Raw genomic sequence first — 15,096 nt, forward strand, 5'->3', positions numbered from 1 at the left:
AGATATCATCATATTAATTTTCTAAAGGCATGTAGAAATTGATTTATGCCAGGAATGTTGGATGAAGCAAAGATTAAATAAGAAGCATTTGAAAACTATTTTCTAAACAACTTTTGGAGGGAAGCAAGCAAACATGACTTCATAATCAATTTTTAAGCAGACTGAATTACAATAATGGCAGTGTTACATCATGGGAGTTTTGTTTGCATGAATTTGGAAAATTAAACACAGAAATTGGTTGATGAAAATCACAACAATTAAAATATGGTAGCTGGATTTCCAGTGGTGTTACTGAGTGCACAGCTCCAGTTTGATAGATGAATTTTTAGATTACATTGACAAACTGGAGCAGACACTAAAAGTCAAACCACAAAATTTTAATAAATGACAGGGAAATGGGAATCAGAATATAAACCAGAGTAACGATCAAAATCATAACTATCATAATAACAACTTCCATAGAAATAATAATAATGATTTTCAAGGCATAAATAATAATAATGCAAATTTTCAGAATGGAGATCATGATAAGGATCAAAAATTTGTGAGACCAATAATTCATGAATCACCAAACCACTATAAGAGGCCAGGAAACTGATGCATGCTGTATTTTAGGACTGAAATAGGAAATAAATTGGCAAGAAAAAGGACATTTAATGTTGACAATTTAGTTGCACATGACCACACAGAAAATGTCATAAACCTGACTCAAACATTGGATATGGAGGTAGCTAAGAAAGTAGACAAAATGTGGTAAGATTTGAAGTGGTGCAGCACAAAAGAGAACATACTGAGTTAGAGGAATGCACTTTTGAATTAGATAGTGGGATATGGTGCAGGAGATGAATTATTTGGAGGTGAAATATGGAATAAAAAATGGAGATAGAAGTTAATCCAGAATTGCCAGAAATTGAATATATTGTGAATTCTGATGTGGTGTGGTGCAGTAGCAGCAATTTTAGTGAGGTAGGTGCCGATTTGTTAGGGAATAATGTTGGTAAAGGCAGCATAACTATAATATTATCAGCTGGATATAATTTTTGTGATTTATTTGTAGATGTAAGGGAACTTGTGTGTGGGGAATGTTATAATGCACAGGCAGATGTTGATAACAATGTTATTGGAGGAGATTGTAAGGTATTGGCAGAAGAAAGTGTTGTATTGTAAAGAGAGATGATGATGATGTTTCTGGTAGTAAAGTTAAGTCTGAGGATGCTGCAGGTACTTAAATCGATATTACTGAGGCAGCAACCAGTGCACTTATCATCATAGACAAAGGTGAGCTGGTGATTTTAGATGAAGCCATAATTCTATGGGTATATTAGAAATGGATCAGGGACATATGCCCATAGGGTAAAGGAAAGCTCATGTTTTAGGAGCTGACATTAACAAAGAATGGTGTATCAAGATGGGAAGTGTTTACTCTATTAATGACTAAAGGTCATCTAGTAAAATATTGAAAGTCTTATTACCTCATTTGTGTGGAAGAGCAATTTTTATAGTGGAAAGATAGTTAAAGGGAGAAAAAAATGAAACAGGCAAAAATTTTGTGAATAAAAATAAGAACAATAAACTGGTAATTTTTCTAGTCACCGATGTCAAAATTAAAACTGGCCCTGGTGGCATAAGCAAACTGATCAGAAATAAAATGTTATTAAATTTTAAATGTGGTTAATGTTATCTTAATACAAGATGTTTTATAATTAGTGGGATAACCAAAGAAATACAGATTTTTTAAGTGAAACCCTTACCAAACTGTGAAGCAAAGTACCTTGAGTTTGATTTACAAAGTAAGAGATGAAAAATGAAGTTCAAAGTTAATTTAACAGGTGAATGAAAAATCATCCGTGTGGAAATGAGATAAAGTGGCTGTGGACTGGAATCCATAAGTGAGCAGATAAGACACATTACTGAGCTAATTGAAAATATTTTAGCAGTATGAAAAAGACAAAGTGTGTGGTTTGTTGACGTGATATGGGGATGTTATCTCAGGCAAACTGTGTACTGTGGTTGATTCTGAGTATTAAGTTAAGATGATGCCTTACAAGCTATCAAAGCAAAACCTGTAGCTATTGTAATGGCAGATAGGGTGGATGTGTTGAAGCATGCTGTGACAAAGCAAGCTGGGATAATTTTACTTCCCCTCTTGTTTTACCATCTGCCTCCTTAAAATTAATTTTGTTATTAACTAATTACCATTAACACATGTGAGTATAATTTGCATTCTCATAAAAGAGAAAGGATGGCCCTCAGTTTTAAAGAATGTAACACAAGATCTAATTTTTTGCTTAGTTTTATGTATGTAATTCATTTTCTAGTTTATGTTGATTATTCCTAATCAGAATCTTTCATTATAGGGTGAAATCAGTAATTGTTTCGTAACTTAAATTCTATTATTGGCTTATAAACTAAACTAAATTCTGTACTAAGTATAAACATTTGGAGGAACAACTATGTATTTTTAAAGTGTCTATTTGGCTCTATTCGAAAACATGTTAGCAAAGCCAGACCTTAATTAATTCCAAAGTAATCAATAGTTTTATCAAAAGTATTGTTTGTGTAACTAAATATGTTAATTTCACGATTTAAACAAATAATTTGGCTTAACGCTTGTAGTAGAAGGAATTAAAAATAAATAAATAAATTTGGTGTATTCAGTTAATTTAATGAGTTAAGTTTTAATTGTAATTTCTGTAAATTTAACTTCAAACAAAGTGTAGTTTCAGTGACTTTATGGTGAGGATATGTAAGAGTCCAGATTTTGGACCCTAGACAGACAGTTCCGAGTTTCAGACGAGACACCTGTGATGACTAGAACAACAACAATATTCCAACTTAATTGTGAAATACATGTTACACAATTAGGCCGTGTGTCTGCTCCATACATACCTTTTGTTCTTCAAGAACTGTGAACTTTGTGGTTGGGTTTTTACTGCTCGTAGTTAACTATTGTAGCAGTATATGGAGGTTTGCCTCCAAAATATTAATGAGGCTTATGCAAAGTTAAAACAATAGTGCACGAGCCATATATAACTGTGTGTTATTGTGGGGGTTGTGAACAGTGAAAGTAAACTAGTGTGAAATGCAACTGTGCACCTCTCAGCTACATTATTTAAAGTAGTCAGTGTTCAACTTCCACACCCCATTTTTCAGCCTTTATCACAATGCAGTACATTGACACCGAGGACAACAAATGAAGAAATAAAGAAGGGAAACTGTCACAATGCAAGCACCACACATTCAAAAGGGTCAAAATTTATGCGATCATCTGAGGATGAACTTAATCGTGCAATGAGTACTGCCATGGGTTGCTCACTATATGAAGTGATGATGGGTTGTAAGCCAAAATTCATCTTAACTCAAATTATCAATTTCCTGCAGAACAGGGAAATAATGGCAGCTGAAAGATAAAAAGCAGTCAATGCTGGTCTAGGGTAAGTGGCACCAGAAAGGAAGAGAGATATGATGGTTGACATAAGCCAATAAATTGTAACATTGTTGGACAAAGTGTTCGCAAAAACAAAGAGAAATTGAGTAATGTAGGTGGGGGATATCAAAAAACTCTTTGAGCTATATGAAGGACTATTCATTGTCACAGAATATCCACACTCAAATTCATAAAGGATTAAAATATCGTAAACCTCAGATGCTATTGGAGTTACAGAATGTAAATGAGTTGTGACTGTACACAGAGAAATGAGACTTGTGTTACAAGTGTGAAAATTTATGAACCCATAGGTAATCATCATTTTTATGTAGAACTTAAGATTTTTTATGGCATATGACTTGTTTGATGCATCTTTCAATGTTACTCCATCCTATGCAAGCTTCTTCATCTCGAAGTTCCTAATGAAACCTACATCCTTCTGAATCTGCTTAGTGTATTCATCTCTTGGTCTTCCTTTACAATTTTTACCCTCCACACTGCTCTCCAGTACTAAAGTGGTGGTCCCTTGATGCCTCAGAAAATGTCCTACCCACCGATCCCTTCTTCTAGTCAAGTTGTGCCACAAATTTCTCTTCTCCCCAATTCTATTCAATACTTACTCATTAGTTATGTGATATGCCCATCTTATCTTCAGCATCCTTCTGTAGCACCACATTTTGAAAGCTTCTATTCTCTTCTTGTCTAAACTATTTATCGTCCATGTTTCACTTCCATGCATGGCTACACTCCATACTAATACTTTCAGAACTGACTTCCTGACACTTAAATCTATACTTGATGTTAACAAATTTCTCTTCTTCATAAACACGTTCATTGCCATTGCCTGTCTACATTTTATATCCTCTCTACTTCGACAATCATCAGTTCTGTAAATTTAACTTTAAACAATGTGTAGTTGCAGTACATATTTATTGTGATGATATATAAGGGCTCAAATTTTGCCGAGTTTCAGGCAAGTAACCTGTGCTGGTTAGAACAACAAAAATACTGCAGTTTAACTGTGAAATATATGTTAAACAATTAGGTCATGTGTAAAAAACAGTGACAGTGTTTGCTCCATACATACCTGATTATTCTTCAAGAACTGTGAACTTTGTGGTTAGGTTTCACTGCTCGTAGATGATCAACGAGTAACTATTGTAGCAGTATGTGGAGTTTCACCTGCTAACTATTAAGGAGGCTTATTGCAAATTAAACAATAGTGCACTGGCCATATAACAGTGTAATATTGGGGTTTGTGCAAAGTGAATATTAAAGCATTGTGAAATGCAACTGTGCACCTGTCGGCTACATGATTTACAGTAGTGCATCTCAGAATCCACAACCCATTTTTCAGTCAGTGTAGCAATGCAGTATGTCAACACCAATGGCAACAATCATCAATCAACGAAGAATTAAAAGCAGGTGAGACTGCTACAGTGGGCCTTCATCAACAATATACATAACAGTATAAAATGTTATATATTTACATCAAGTACAAAATCTTATCATTCATATCTACTCAGCTTTATTACAAAACTTTATCCCACTTAATTAGATTATGAAATTATATACCTATTATATATCTGCTTGTGTCTGTGTATGTGCGGATGGATATATGTGTGTGTGTGTGTGCGAGTGTACACCTGTCCTTTTTTCCCCTAAGGGAAGTCTTTCCGCTCCCAGGATTGGAATGACTCCTTACCCTCTCCCTTAAAACCCACATCCTTTCATTTTTCCCTCTCCTTCCCTCTTTCCTGACGAAGCAACTGCCAGTTGCGAAAGCTCGTAATTCTGTGTGTGTGTTTGTGTGTTTTGTTCATGTGCCTGTCTGCCGGCGCTTTCCCGCTTGGTAAGTCTTGGAATCTTTGTTTTTAAATTATATACATACATATACATAAAATAAAAGGGAGCAAGGCATCTTGGTTGATTTTACTAAAACTATTAAATACCAGTACTTTAGTTAAATAGGCATAGTAACATACGGCACAGAAGTTAGGTGCATAATTAGATGCATACATGGATAAAAGACGTTTAGCTTTATCTCACAATGGTTTGATTATTATGAATTTTTGTTGAGAGAGTTATGAAGCAGACCTACAGATTTGAGCAAAATTCCAGGTATTCATTAATGCTGTAGAAGCTGTTGTTTATTAGTAGATGTTTTAGTTCTTTTTTAAATGTATTAATTTTTGGTATTTTTTGATGTTATCTGGCAATTCACTGTAAAGAATTTTTGGTTTGTAAACAGCACTGTTCTGATATACTGACTTGCTGTGCACATCCTTATCATATGTTAAGCACATCACAGTTTGGTTACAGAAAAGAAAAGTCAACTATACATGCCATAGGACTCTTAGTGAGAGACATTTTAGCAGCATTTGAGGACCGTGTTCACATACAGGTAACCTTATGTGATCTGAGGAATGCCTTTGACTGTGTTGACCACTCTTGTTTTGCTCACAAAACTTGAGCATTATGAAATATGTGACAAAAGTTTATAACTCGTCAAATCATAGCTTAAAAAAAGGAAGCAAGTAGTGAATTCGGAAAGGCATCTGTCAAACACACGTGACATTCAACATTAAGTGCCACAGGAATATAAATTAGGACCACTTCTATTCCTTGCACATATACACAACTTACCGGGACATACTACAGATGCAGCATCATCATCTCAATCAACAGCAAAACCACCATCAGAGACAACAACAGAGCCACTATCACAAGTGGTAGCACCATCAGTATTGCCAGAGTCAGGAATACAATCATCACTTGAACAAGTAACAAGTGAAGAAGCAACAATAGAAGCACCAACAACATCAACAGAAGAAACAACAGCAGAAGAATCAATAGGAGCCACTCATAACAAGAGAAAAACGTCACCACCATGCCATCTTAAGGATTTTTAGTAGAAACTGAGAGGGAAAAAACATTAAGATAAGTAATATATAAAAAGTTGTGTCTGGTCAGTTTAGAGTAGATAATTTTGATGACACCACATCTAGAATAGCAAATAATAACCTTATTATGCATTTGAATTTGTCAAGTAATCTGGTAACTAAGCTTCATGATTAAGAAATATTTCTAGAGAGAACAAAATGGTCTGTAAAGGTTATTTGCTTAAGTGAACATTAGCTTAAAGGTTAAAATACAAATTTATTGAACAAACTTACAGATTATGAAGTAGCAGTTAGCTTATGTAGTGACAGTGGGTATGGTGGTTCATGTATTTTGGTTCATTCATCAGTAAAATACCAAATTAAGCAAAATTTCAATAATTTAAATGAAGAACACACCACATATGGTACCTATGGTTACTCAATCTCCTGCAGTTTTCTGGCCAAACTTGAAAATTTACTCCACCAACTCAGAACTGAAAAGTAATGTAAAAAAATAGTTTTTTGTGCTGATTTTGATATAGATGTGAGAAAAAATGACAAATTTGCCTTTAAGATGAAGGAGCTGATATCCACAAATGGGTTTATTCTAAATTATGTAGAAATTACAAGGATAATTGCTTTGTCAGCATCCTGCGTAGATAACATTGCTAGTAGTTTAAACTACAGAGTAACAGAAAAATGTGTAGTAAGTTTAGGGATCTCAGACCACAGTGCTCTATTAGTGTCATTACCCTGTGTTAGCCCAAAGCACACAAATAAGAAAATAAGAAATTTCAGATGAGAAAATAGAGAAATGTTTGTCAATAAAATCAGCCTCATCTCATGGTCATTTACTGCTAAGTCCTCAGTAAATGAAAATTTAAATAACCTTCTGGAGGCCTTCTTGAGGGTGCTCAATGAATGCTTTCTTTTTATAACTATAAAAATGATACACCTAAGAAGGGTTCATGGATAACAAGGGGTATTCAAATTTCAAGACTGAGGAAAAGAGAAATTCATGTGGAAGTGAAAGTCAATCTTTTGAGGAAGGATGTTTTCCCTATTGACTGAAGTATGCACAAATATGACCCATTTACAAAAAAGGCAGATACTGAAATGAGTAATTATCGACTAATCCATTGTTATCAACATTTTCCAAAATATTTGAAGAGCTGCTTGTAACCAGTTAGTTAACTATATTAATCTGCATAATGTTATCCAGAACAATCAGCATGGTTTCCAAATAGGACACTGCACTGTGCAAGGTATTAATGAACTTATTACAAAATTTAGTAGTAGTCTAGATAAAAATATGAATGTATCAGACATCTTTTATGACCTAAGTAAAGCCTTTAACACAGTAGACCACAAATTACTACTTCGCAAGCTACAAGCATATGGTTTTAGTGAACATTCATTGATGTGTATGTCATTTTACCTATTAAACAGGAAACAAAGAATAGTAATAGAAGAAACTGGTAATAGATTCTTCTCAAGTTGGAAAAAGACAGAACAATGTGTGCCACAAGGATCTGTCCTTGGGCCAATATTGTTCTTGTGTTATATAAATGACCTGTTGATTAACATAAATTCAGACACTATTCTTTATGCGAATGACTCTACAGGAATAGTTTGTTGCAAGAAAAGTGATAATTTAATTAGTCATCTTCAGCAGTCTCTGGGTGAGAAATAATGGTCTGAAATTAAATCTAACAAAGACTCAAATCATTCACTTTACCACAAAAAAAACTGTACAGGATATACCAGAAATACCAAATGAGGGCAATCACCTAGCCACCCCAAACTGTACCACATATCTAGGTGTAATTCTGAACAAGAATTTATCATGGACAGACCATGTAGATGCCAAATGTCACTGTCTAAATAATCTAATATTTGCAATGAATGTTATAAGCTGTATAATAGAAACACCAGTAAAAAAAGTTGTATATCATGCATATTTTGTATCTGTGATTAGATATTGTATAATTTTTTGGGAATCAGAGAAAATTAACTTTCAGAGAGTCTTTAGGCTACAGAAAAAATCATTAGAGTCATGGCAGGTGCAGAAGAAAGACAATCGTGCAAAACTGCCACACTACATACCCAAGCAGTACATAGTATGTCTCTCCCTGTGAAAGATTCCAGAGTTAGGACTTCCCATCATTTGGATCTCTGGGAGGGAAACACATTGAGAGTAGACATATTTCAAAGGAAGAAAGAGACAGTGAAGGAAGGGAAGATACGGATTGGAACATGGAATGTGAGGACACTACTGCGAACAGGAAAGCTAGATAATGCAAAACAGGAGATGAAAAGGAACAGATTAGATGCCCTTGATTTGTGTGAAATGAGATGGGGAGAGAATGGGGAGATAGAAAATGGAGATTATAAGCTCTTTTACTCAGGGGAAATCAAGAATGCTTTAAATGGAGTATGAATATTCATAGGGCAAAAGCTAAAAAATAATGTAACAAAGGTACAATATATTGATGGAAGACTGATGATGATACTACTGAAGGGTAGTTCAAAAAGATTTGGTTAATACAGGTATATATGCCAACCTGCCAGCACAGAGATGAGGAATAAAAGAACTCACCGAGAAAGAAAACAGAAATGTCTGCATTATCATAATGGGGGACTGGAATGCAATGGTGGGTGAAGGAAGAGATGAAGATACAGTAGGAAAATTTGGATTATGAATAAGAAATGAGAGTGGTGAATTAATAATTAGTTTCTGTACAGAAAATTCATTAGCAATGGGTAACACATTATTTGAACACCACAAAAGGAGATGTTACAGATGAATATCAAATTTGAATGAGAAAGATGTCATTTGGACTACATCCTGATACAAGAAAGGTTTAGGAGCTGTCTGAGGAATGTAAAAACTTATCCAAGAGTGGATATAAATTCAGACCTCAAGCTAGTAGTGGGAGAAATACAAGTGAAGTTCAAAGAAGTCTGGAGAGGTAAAGCAAAAGAAAGAATAAACAAAGAAAGACTCAAAGAGGTAGTCAAGGCATCAAATTTGGAAAACAAATTTATAGAAAAATGGGAAAGAGGTAGTGTTGATGAAAGTGTTAATGACAAATGGATAACAGTGAGGGAAGGACTTATGCACTCTGCCAAAGAAGTACTAGGAATTAGAGTATCCCAATGTACCAGGAAAGAATGGATAACAGTAAACATGTTGAAAAAGATGGAAGATCAGAGGAAGTGGAAAAATGTAGAAACTGAAGAAGGCAAAAAGAGGTATGGGAAACTGAATAATGTATTAAGAAGAGAAACTGAAGAAGCAAGGGAAAAATGGATGAAACAGAAATGCAACAAAATGGAGAAAATGGAGAACGAGGGAAGTAGTGATATAGTTGATAAGCATAAAAGAAATAGGAATAACATGGAAATAGAAGAGTGGATGGTACTCTGGCAGAAGAACCACAGGAGGTTTTGAGCAGGTGGCAGGAATATATTGAATGTCTGTATAAGGTGAATGAAATACAAAGTGAAATTAAGTTTGAAGAGGAGCAAGATGTGCTGGAAGATGGAAAGGAATCCACCATCTTGGAAGCAGAAGCAGAAAAAGCGCTGAAGGAGATGAAGAATACGAAGGCATGTGACACTGATGATTTGCCAGCAGAACTGTTGAAGGGTCTGGGAAACAAGGCAAAAAAAAAGAAACAGCTACCTCTGTAAAGAGATATATGAAAAGGGGAATTGCCTGAGAACTTCCTTGCAACAGTTATCATACCAATAGAGAAAAAGAGAAACACTAATAAATGTGAAGAGCATATGACCATCAGTCTAAGTTCTCATGCAGCTAAAGTGTTGCTGAGAGTGTTGAATTGAAGGCTGTATGGCAAGCTGGATAGAGTGATCGCAGAGGAGCAGTTGGATTTAGAAGAATAAAAGAAACAAGAGATGCTGTTGGCCTGTTACAAATTAAAGGGGAAAGATATATGGAAAAAGGTAGAGAAATCTTTGCTGTTTTTAACAATTTAGAAAAGGCTTTTGACAGAATTCAGTGGAACAAGCTGATGGATATTTTGAAGAGGAAAGGAGTAGAATGGAAAGAGAGATGACTGATACAGAATCTATATTTACACCTGAAAGTAAGGATAAGGATTGAAAATGAAACGCCAGAAAGAAACATCATTGGACAAGGTGTTAGACAAGATTGTTGCCTTTCCCCACTATTGTTTAATGCGTACCTTGAAGAAATTATTGCGAGAGGCTTAGATGGGAAAAGAGGAATATGTATTGGTGGAAACACAATTGAATGTATAAGACTTGCTTATGACATGGTATTAGTGGCAGAAAGTGAGCAGACAGTAAATAATGTGCTGAAACACCTGAATGAAGCTTGTGTGGAATATAGGATGCAAATAAACACAGCAAAAACAAAGAGTATGGTCATCAGTAAAAGACACAGACTGTCCAGTATTAAAATAGGACAATGTACCATTAGCCAAGTAAGTGCATTTAAATACCTTGGGAGCATAATTATTGAAGACTTGAGATGCCATCAGGAGGTGATAACTCAAACTGTCATAGTGAAGGAGGCATTTAGCAGAAAGAGGAGACTCTTATGTGGCAAATTAGATAAAAGTCTAAGGAAAGGCTTGGCAAATGTTTGTCTGGAGTGTGGCACTATATGGGGCAGAAACATGGATGCTGAGACAAGAGGATGAAAAAAGATTTGAAGCATTTCAGATGTGGATATGGAGGAGAATGGAGAGAATAAGCTGGATGGAAAGAGTGAGTAATGAAAGAGTATTGGAAATGGTTGGTGAGAGAAGATGTCTGCTGAGGGTTGTAAGAGAAAGGAAAAAGAACTGGTTGGGACATTCACTGAGAAGGGAGTGCTTTCTAGCAGATGCTTTGGAAAGACTGGCTTGTGGGAGAAGACTGAGAGGAAGAAGGAGATACAAGATGATAGATGACATAAAGGGAAGATGAAATTATGCAGACCTGAAGAGGATGGCAGAAGACAGGACAGCCTGGAGAACTACCATGCGAAAATCTGCCTTCTGGCAGAATACTAATGATGATGATATTGATGACGATGTGCAGACTTCTGTTCAAGGCCCTTGAACTTATGACTGTTCCTGGCCTCTATATCTATGAGACAATTAAGTATTTTTTAACAAAACCCACATCTTTTTTAGGATAACCTGTTTAAGCATGATTATGAAACAAGAAACAAATATCAGTGTAAGTTACCAACTCATAGGCAAAAACTGCTGGAGAAGACACCTTACTATATGAGTGTCAGGCTGGGAAATAAAGTCTATGACAAATTTACAAGCATAATGAACCATAAGAATTAGGACTACATTAAAAAACCTAGCAAGTAAATATTATTACAGTGTAGAAGAATTTATGACTGACTGTCACAAACAACAGTGCTTGATGTTACATTTTATTCTGCCATCCTAAAAAAGTACTTTAAGTAAATACTTATTCTTAATTTTACTTTGTTTTCAACATGATTATTTTAAATCATTTTGTGGTAGTAATAATTACAAAATACCTTTAATTATTCTGTATACTTACAATTAGAAAGTAGCTTTAAACTGATGAGTCACCTATATCCCAATCATCTGATTGTATCTGACATGTTATGTGACAATAAAGTTTCTTTTCTATTCCATTCTACTCTATTCTATTCTATATGCATGCAGATGATACAACTTTTCTGTCTGTAAACCATGTATTTCATAACCCTGCTAGAAGTATAAATTTGGCAACACAAAATGCAGTATCATGGTTTAATGTGACTGGTCTACTAATAGATGAGAAAGAGTCCCACGTTATGTGGTTCAGTCTATCAAAGACTGTAAAAATAGAAAAATAAAATGCAAAATTTTTAGGTATCATAATTGACAATAAACTAAGGTGGAACTCTCATGTTGAACACATAGTGGTTAGGCTGTCAAGAGTTATATATCTACTGAAGAGACTGAATATGTAAGTACAGCACACTTCACTCTTTTCGATCTGTTTTAAGGCATGGGTTAATACTCTAGTGAATCAGCAAAAAAATAAGTGAAATTCAGGTGATCCAGAAGAAAGCAATCAGAGTAACAGCAAAGGAGAATAACAGGAGACACTGTAAAACATTGTTCACTAAATATAGAATGTTGACAGTTATTAATCTATGTGTTTTTGACAATGTTAACTATATACTGACTGAAACACCAAATTTAGGTTAACAAATCAAAGCCATGACTACAATACAAGGATATACACTTCTCTGCTCTCGCCATCTAATCTAATCTAAGTAGATTAGCATAAACTCACAATAGCCATGGCAAATGAAATATATAACAAATTGACTAAACATGCCACAAGCATGACAATCAAAGTATTTAAGGAAAAATCACACAACTTCTTGTTAACTAACTCCTTCTATTCATTAGAAGATTTTTTTAGATTAGATTAGATTAATACTTGTTCCATAGATCATGAATATGACACTTTGTAATGATGTGGAACATGTCAGATTAATAAAAGATGTCTGTACAAGATATTACATTACACAAAATATTGCATTTAAGTATCCCACCCCTTAATTTATATCTAAAAATTCAGTCAATGAGTAGAAGGATTTGTAATCTAGAAATTCTTTTAATTTATTTTTAAATGTTAGTTGGCAATCTGTCAGGCTTTTGATGCTGTTTGGTAGGCTTTTGTGGCAACATAATTTACCTCTTTCTGTGCCAAAGTCAGATTTAACCCTGCATACTGAAGATCATCCTTTCTCCTGGTGTTATAGCTATGCACACTGCTATTACTTTTGAACTGGGTTGGATTACTAACAAAAAATTTCATAAGTGAATATATATACTGTGAGGTTACTGTGAGGATCCCTAGATCCTTAAATAGATGTCTGCAGGATGATCGTGGGTGGGCTCCAGCAATTATTCTGATTACATGTTTTTGAGCAATGAATACTTTTCTACTCAATGATGAATTACCCCAGAATATGATGCCATTTGAAAGCAGTGAATGAAAGTATGCATAGTAAGCTAATTTATTGAGATTCTTATCACCAATATTTGCAATAACCCTAATAGCATACATAGCTGAACTCAGACGTTTCAGCAGGCCATCAATGTGTTGCTTCCAGTTTAACCTCTCATCAATGGACACACCTAAAAATTTTGAAAATCCTACCTTAGCTACAGACTTCTGTTCAAAGTCTATAATTATTACTGGAGTTGTGCCATTTACTGTTGGAACTGTATATACTGTGTTTTATCAAAATTTAACGAAAGTCCGTTTGCTGAGAACCACTTAATAATTTTGTGAAAAACATCATTTACAATTACATCACTTAGTTCTTGGTTTTTGGATGTTATTACTACACTTGTATCATCAGCAAAAAGAACTAACTTTGCATCTTCATCAATGTGAAATGGTAAGTCATTAATGTATATCAAGAACAGTAAAGGACCTAAATCCGTACCCTGTGGGACCCCGTACTTGATTAGCCCCCCCCCCCCCCCCCCCCAGTTTTAGGAATCAGCTGTTGTTTTAACACTACATGAACCATTTATTTCAACTTTCTGCATTCTCCCAGTTAAGTATGAATTAAACCATTTGTGCACTTCCCCCCTCAAACAGTAATGATTTAGTTTATCTAAAAGAATTCCATGATTTACACAATCAAAGGCCTTTGAGAGATCACAAAAAATACCAATGGGTGATGTCCCGTTATTCAGAGCATTTAATATTTGATCAGTGAAAGTGTATATAGAATTTTCTGTTGAAAAGCGTTTCTGAAAACCAAACTGACATTTTGTTAGTACTTTATTTTTACAAATATGGGAGGCTACTCTTGAATACATTACTTTCTCAAAATTTTTTGATAGAGCTGTCAGAAGAGAGATTGGGCGGTAGTTGTTGACATGTGAAGCATCCCCCTTTTTATGCAATGATTTTACAATGGCATATTTCAGCCAATCGGAGAAAACACCCTGCTCCAAAGAGCTATTACATATGTGGCTGAGAATTCTACTTATCTGTGGGGAACAAGCTTTAAGTACCTTAATGCAAATGCCATCAATTCCGTAAGAGCTTTTACTTTTCAGTGAGTTTATTATTTTACTGATTTCAGAGGGATAGGTTGGTGGAATTACACTTGTTTCAAACTGCACAGGTGGCCTCTTCTAGTGAAGATCTAGATCCAATTTTCTCCACAACATTTACAAAATGATTATTGAAAATATTTTCAATTTCTGATTGTTTGTTAGTACACTTGTCATTCAGTTGTATGGCACTAAAGTCTTCCTTTGCTCTTGGTTGCCCTGTTTCCCTTTCAATAATATTCCAAATTGCTTTAATTTTATTATCAGAGTTACTGATCTCAGACATGATACACATGCTTCTGGACTTTTTAATAACTTTTCTTAGTACCACACAATAGTTTTTATAATATTGAACAATTTCGGGGTCAGTACTCCCTCTTGCTGTTAGATATAGTTCTCTTTTACGGTTGCAAGATATTTTTTATTCCTATAGTTAGCCAAGGTTTTTTATATGTTTTCTTGGAATTATGTTTAACTATTTCCTTGGGAAAACAATTTTCAAATACCCTTAAAAATATATTGTGAAATAAGTTATATTTCAAGTTTGCATCGGGTTCCTTTACACTTCATCCCAGTCTACCTGCTGTAGGCTTTCCCTAAAGTTTGAAATATTTATGTTGTTAATTGAATGCACTGCTTTGAAAGTCTGATTTGATATATTGCATGGAGCTATGTCATGTACTGTAACTAGCTG

At 34.7% G+C, this 15,096-nt stretch overlaps 1 protein-coding gene across 1 annotated transcript; it reads left to right on the forward strand.

The window, feature by feature from the left end:
• Positions 1-8,887: 8,887 nt before the first annotated feature.
• Positions 8,888-11,639, forward strand: LOC126282428 (srfA-induced gene J protein-like). The gene is made up of 4 exons (XM_049982086.1): positions 8,888-8,963; positions 9,243-9,730; positions 9,799-9,921; positions 11,478-11,639. The coding sequence occupies exons 1-4, from the start codon at positions 8,888-8,890 to the stop codon at positions 11,637-11,639; spliced, it is 849 nt and encodes a 282-aa protein (XP_049838043.1).
• Positions 11,640-15,096: the final 3,457 nt, after the last annotated feature.

This window comes from Schistocerca gregaria, chromosome 7, assembly GCF_023897955.1.
Source record: "Schistocerca gregaria isolate iqSchGreg1 chromosome 7, iqSchGreg1.2, whole genome shotgun sequence".
Classification (NCBI taxonomy): domain Eukaryota; kingdom Metazoa; phylum Arthropoda; class Insecta; order Orthoptera; family Acrididae; genus Schistocerca; species Schistocerca gregaria.

What these genes read in the sequence shown, in the direction of transcription:
- LOC126282428 (XM_049982086.1), top strand. Translation starts at nt 8,888, where the DNA reads ATGAGGAATAAAAGAACTCACCGAGAAAGAAAACAGAAATGTCTGCAT. An exon ending in TGGAAATAGAAGAGTGGATG is followed by an intron (nt 9,731 to 9,798) that starts GTACTCTGGCAG and finishes TGTCTGTATAAG; the next exon opens with GTGAATGAAATACAAAGTGA. An exon ending in AGGAGATGAAGAATACGAAG is followed by an intron (nt 9,922 to 11,477) that starts GCATGTGACACT and finishes CATCTTTTTTAG; the next exon opens with GATAACCTGTTTAAGCATGA.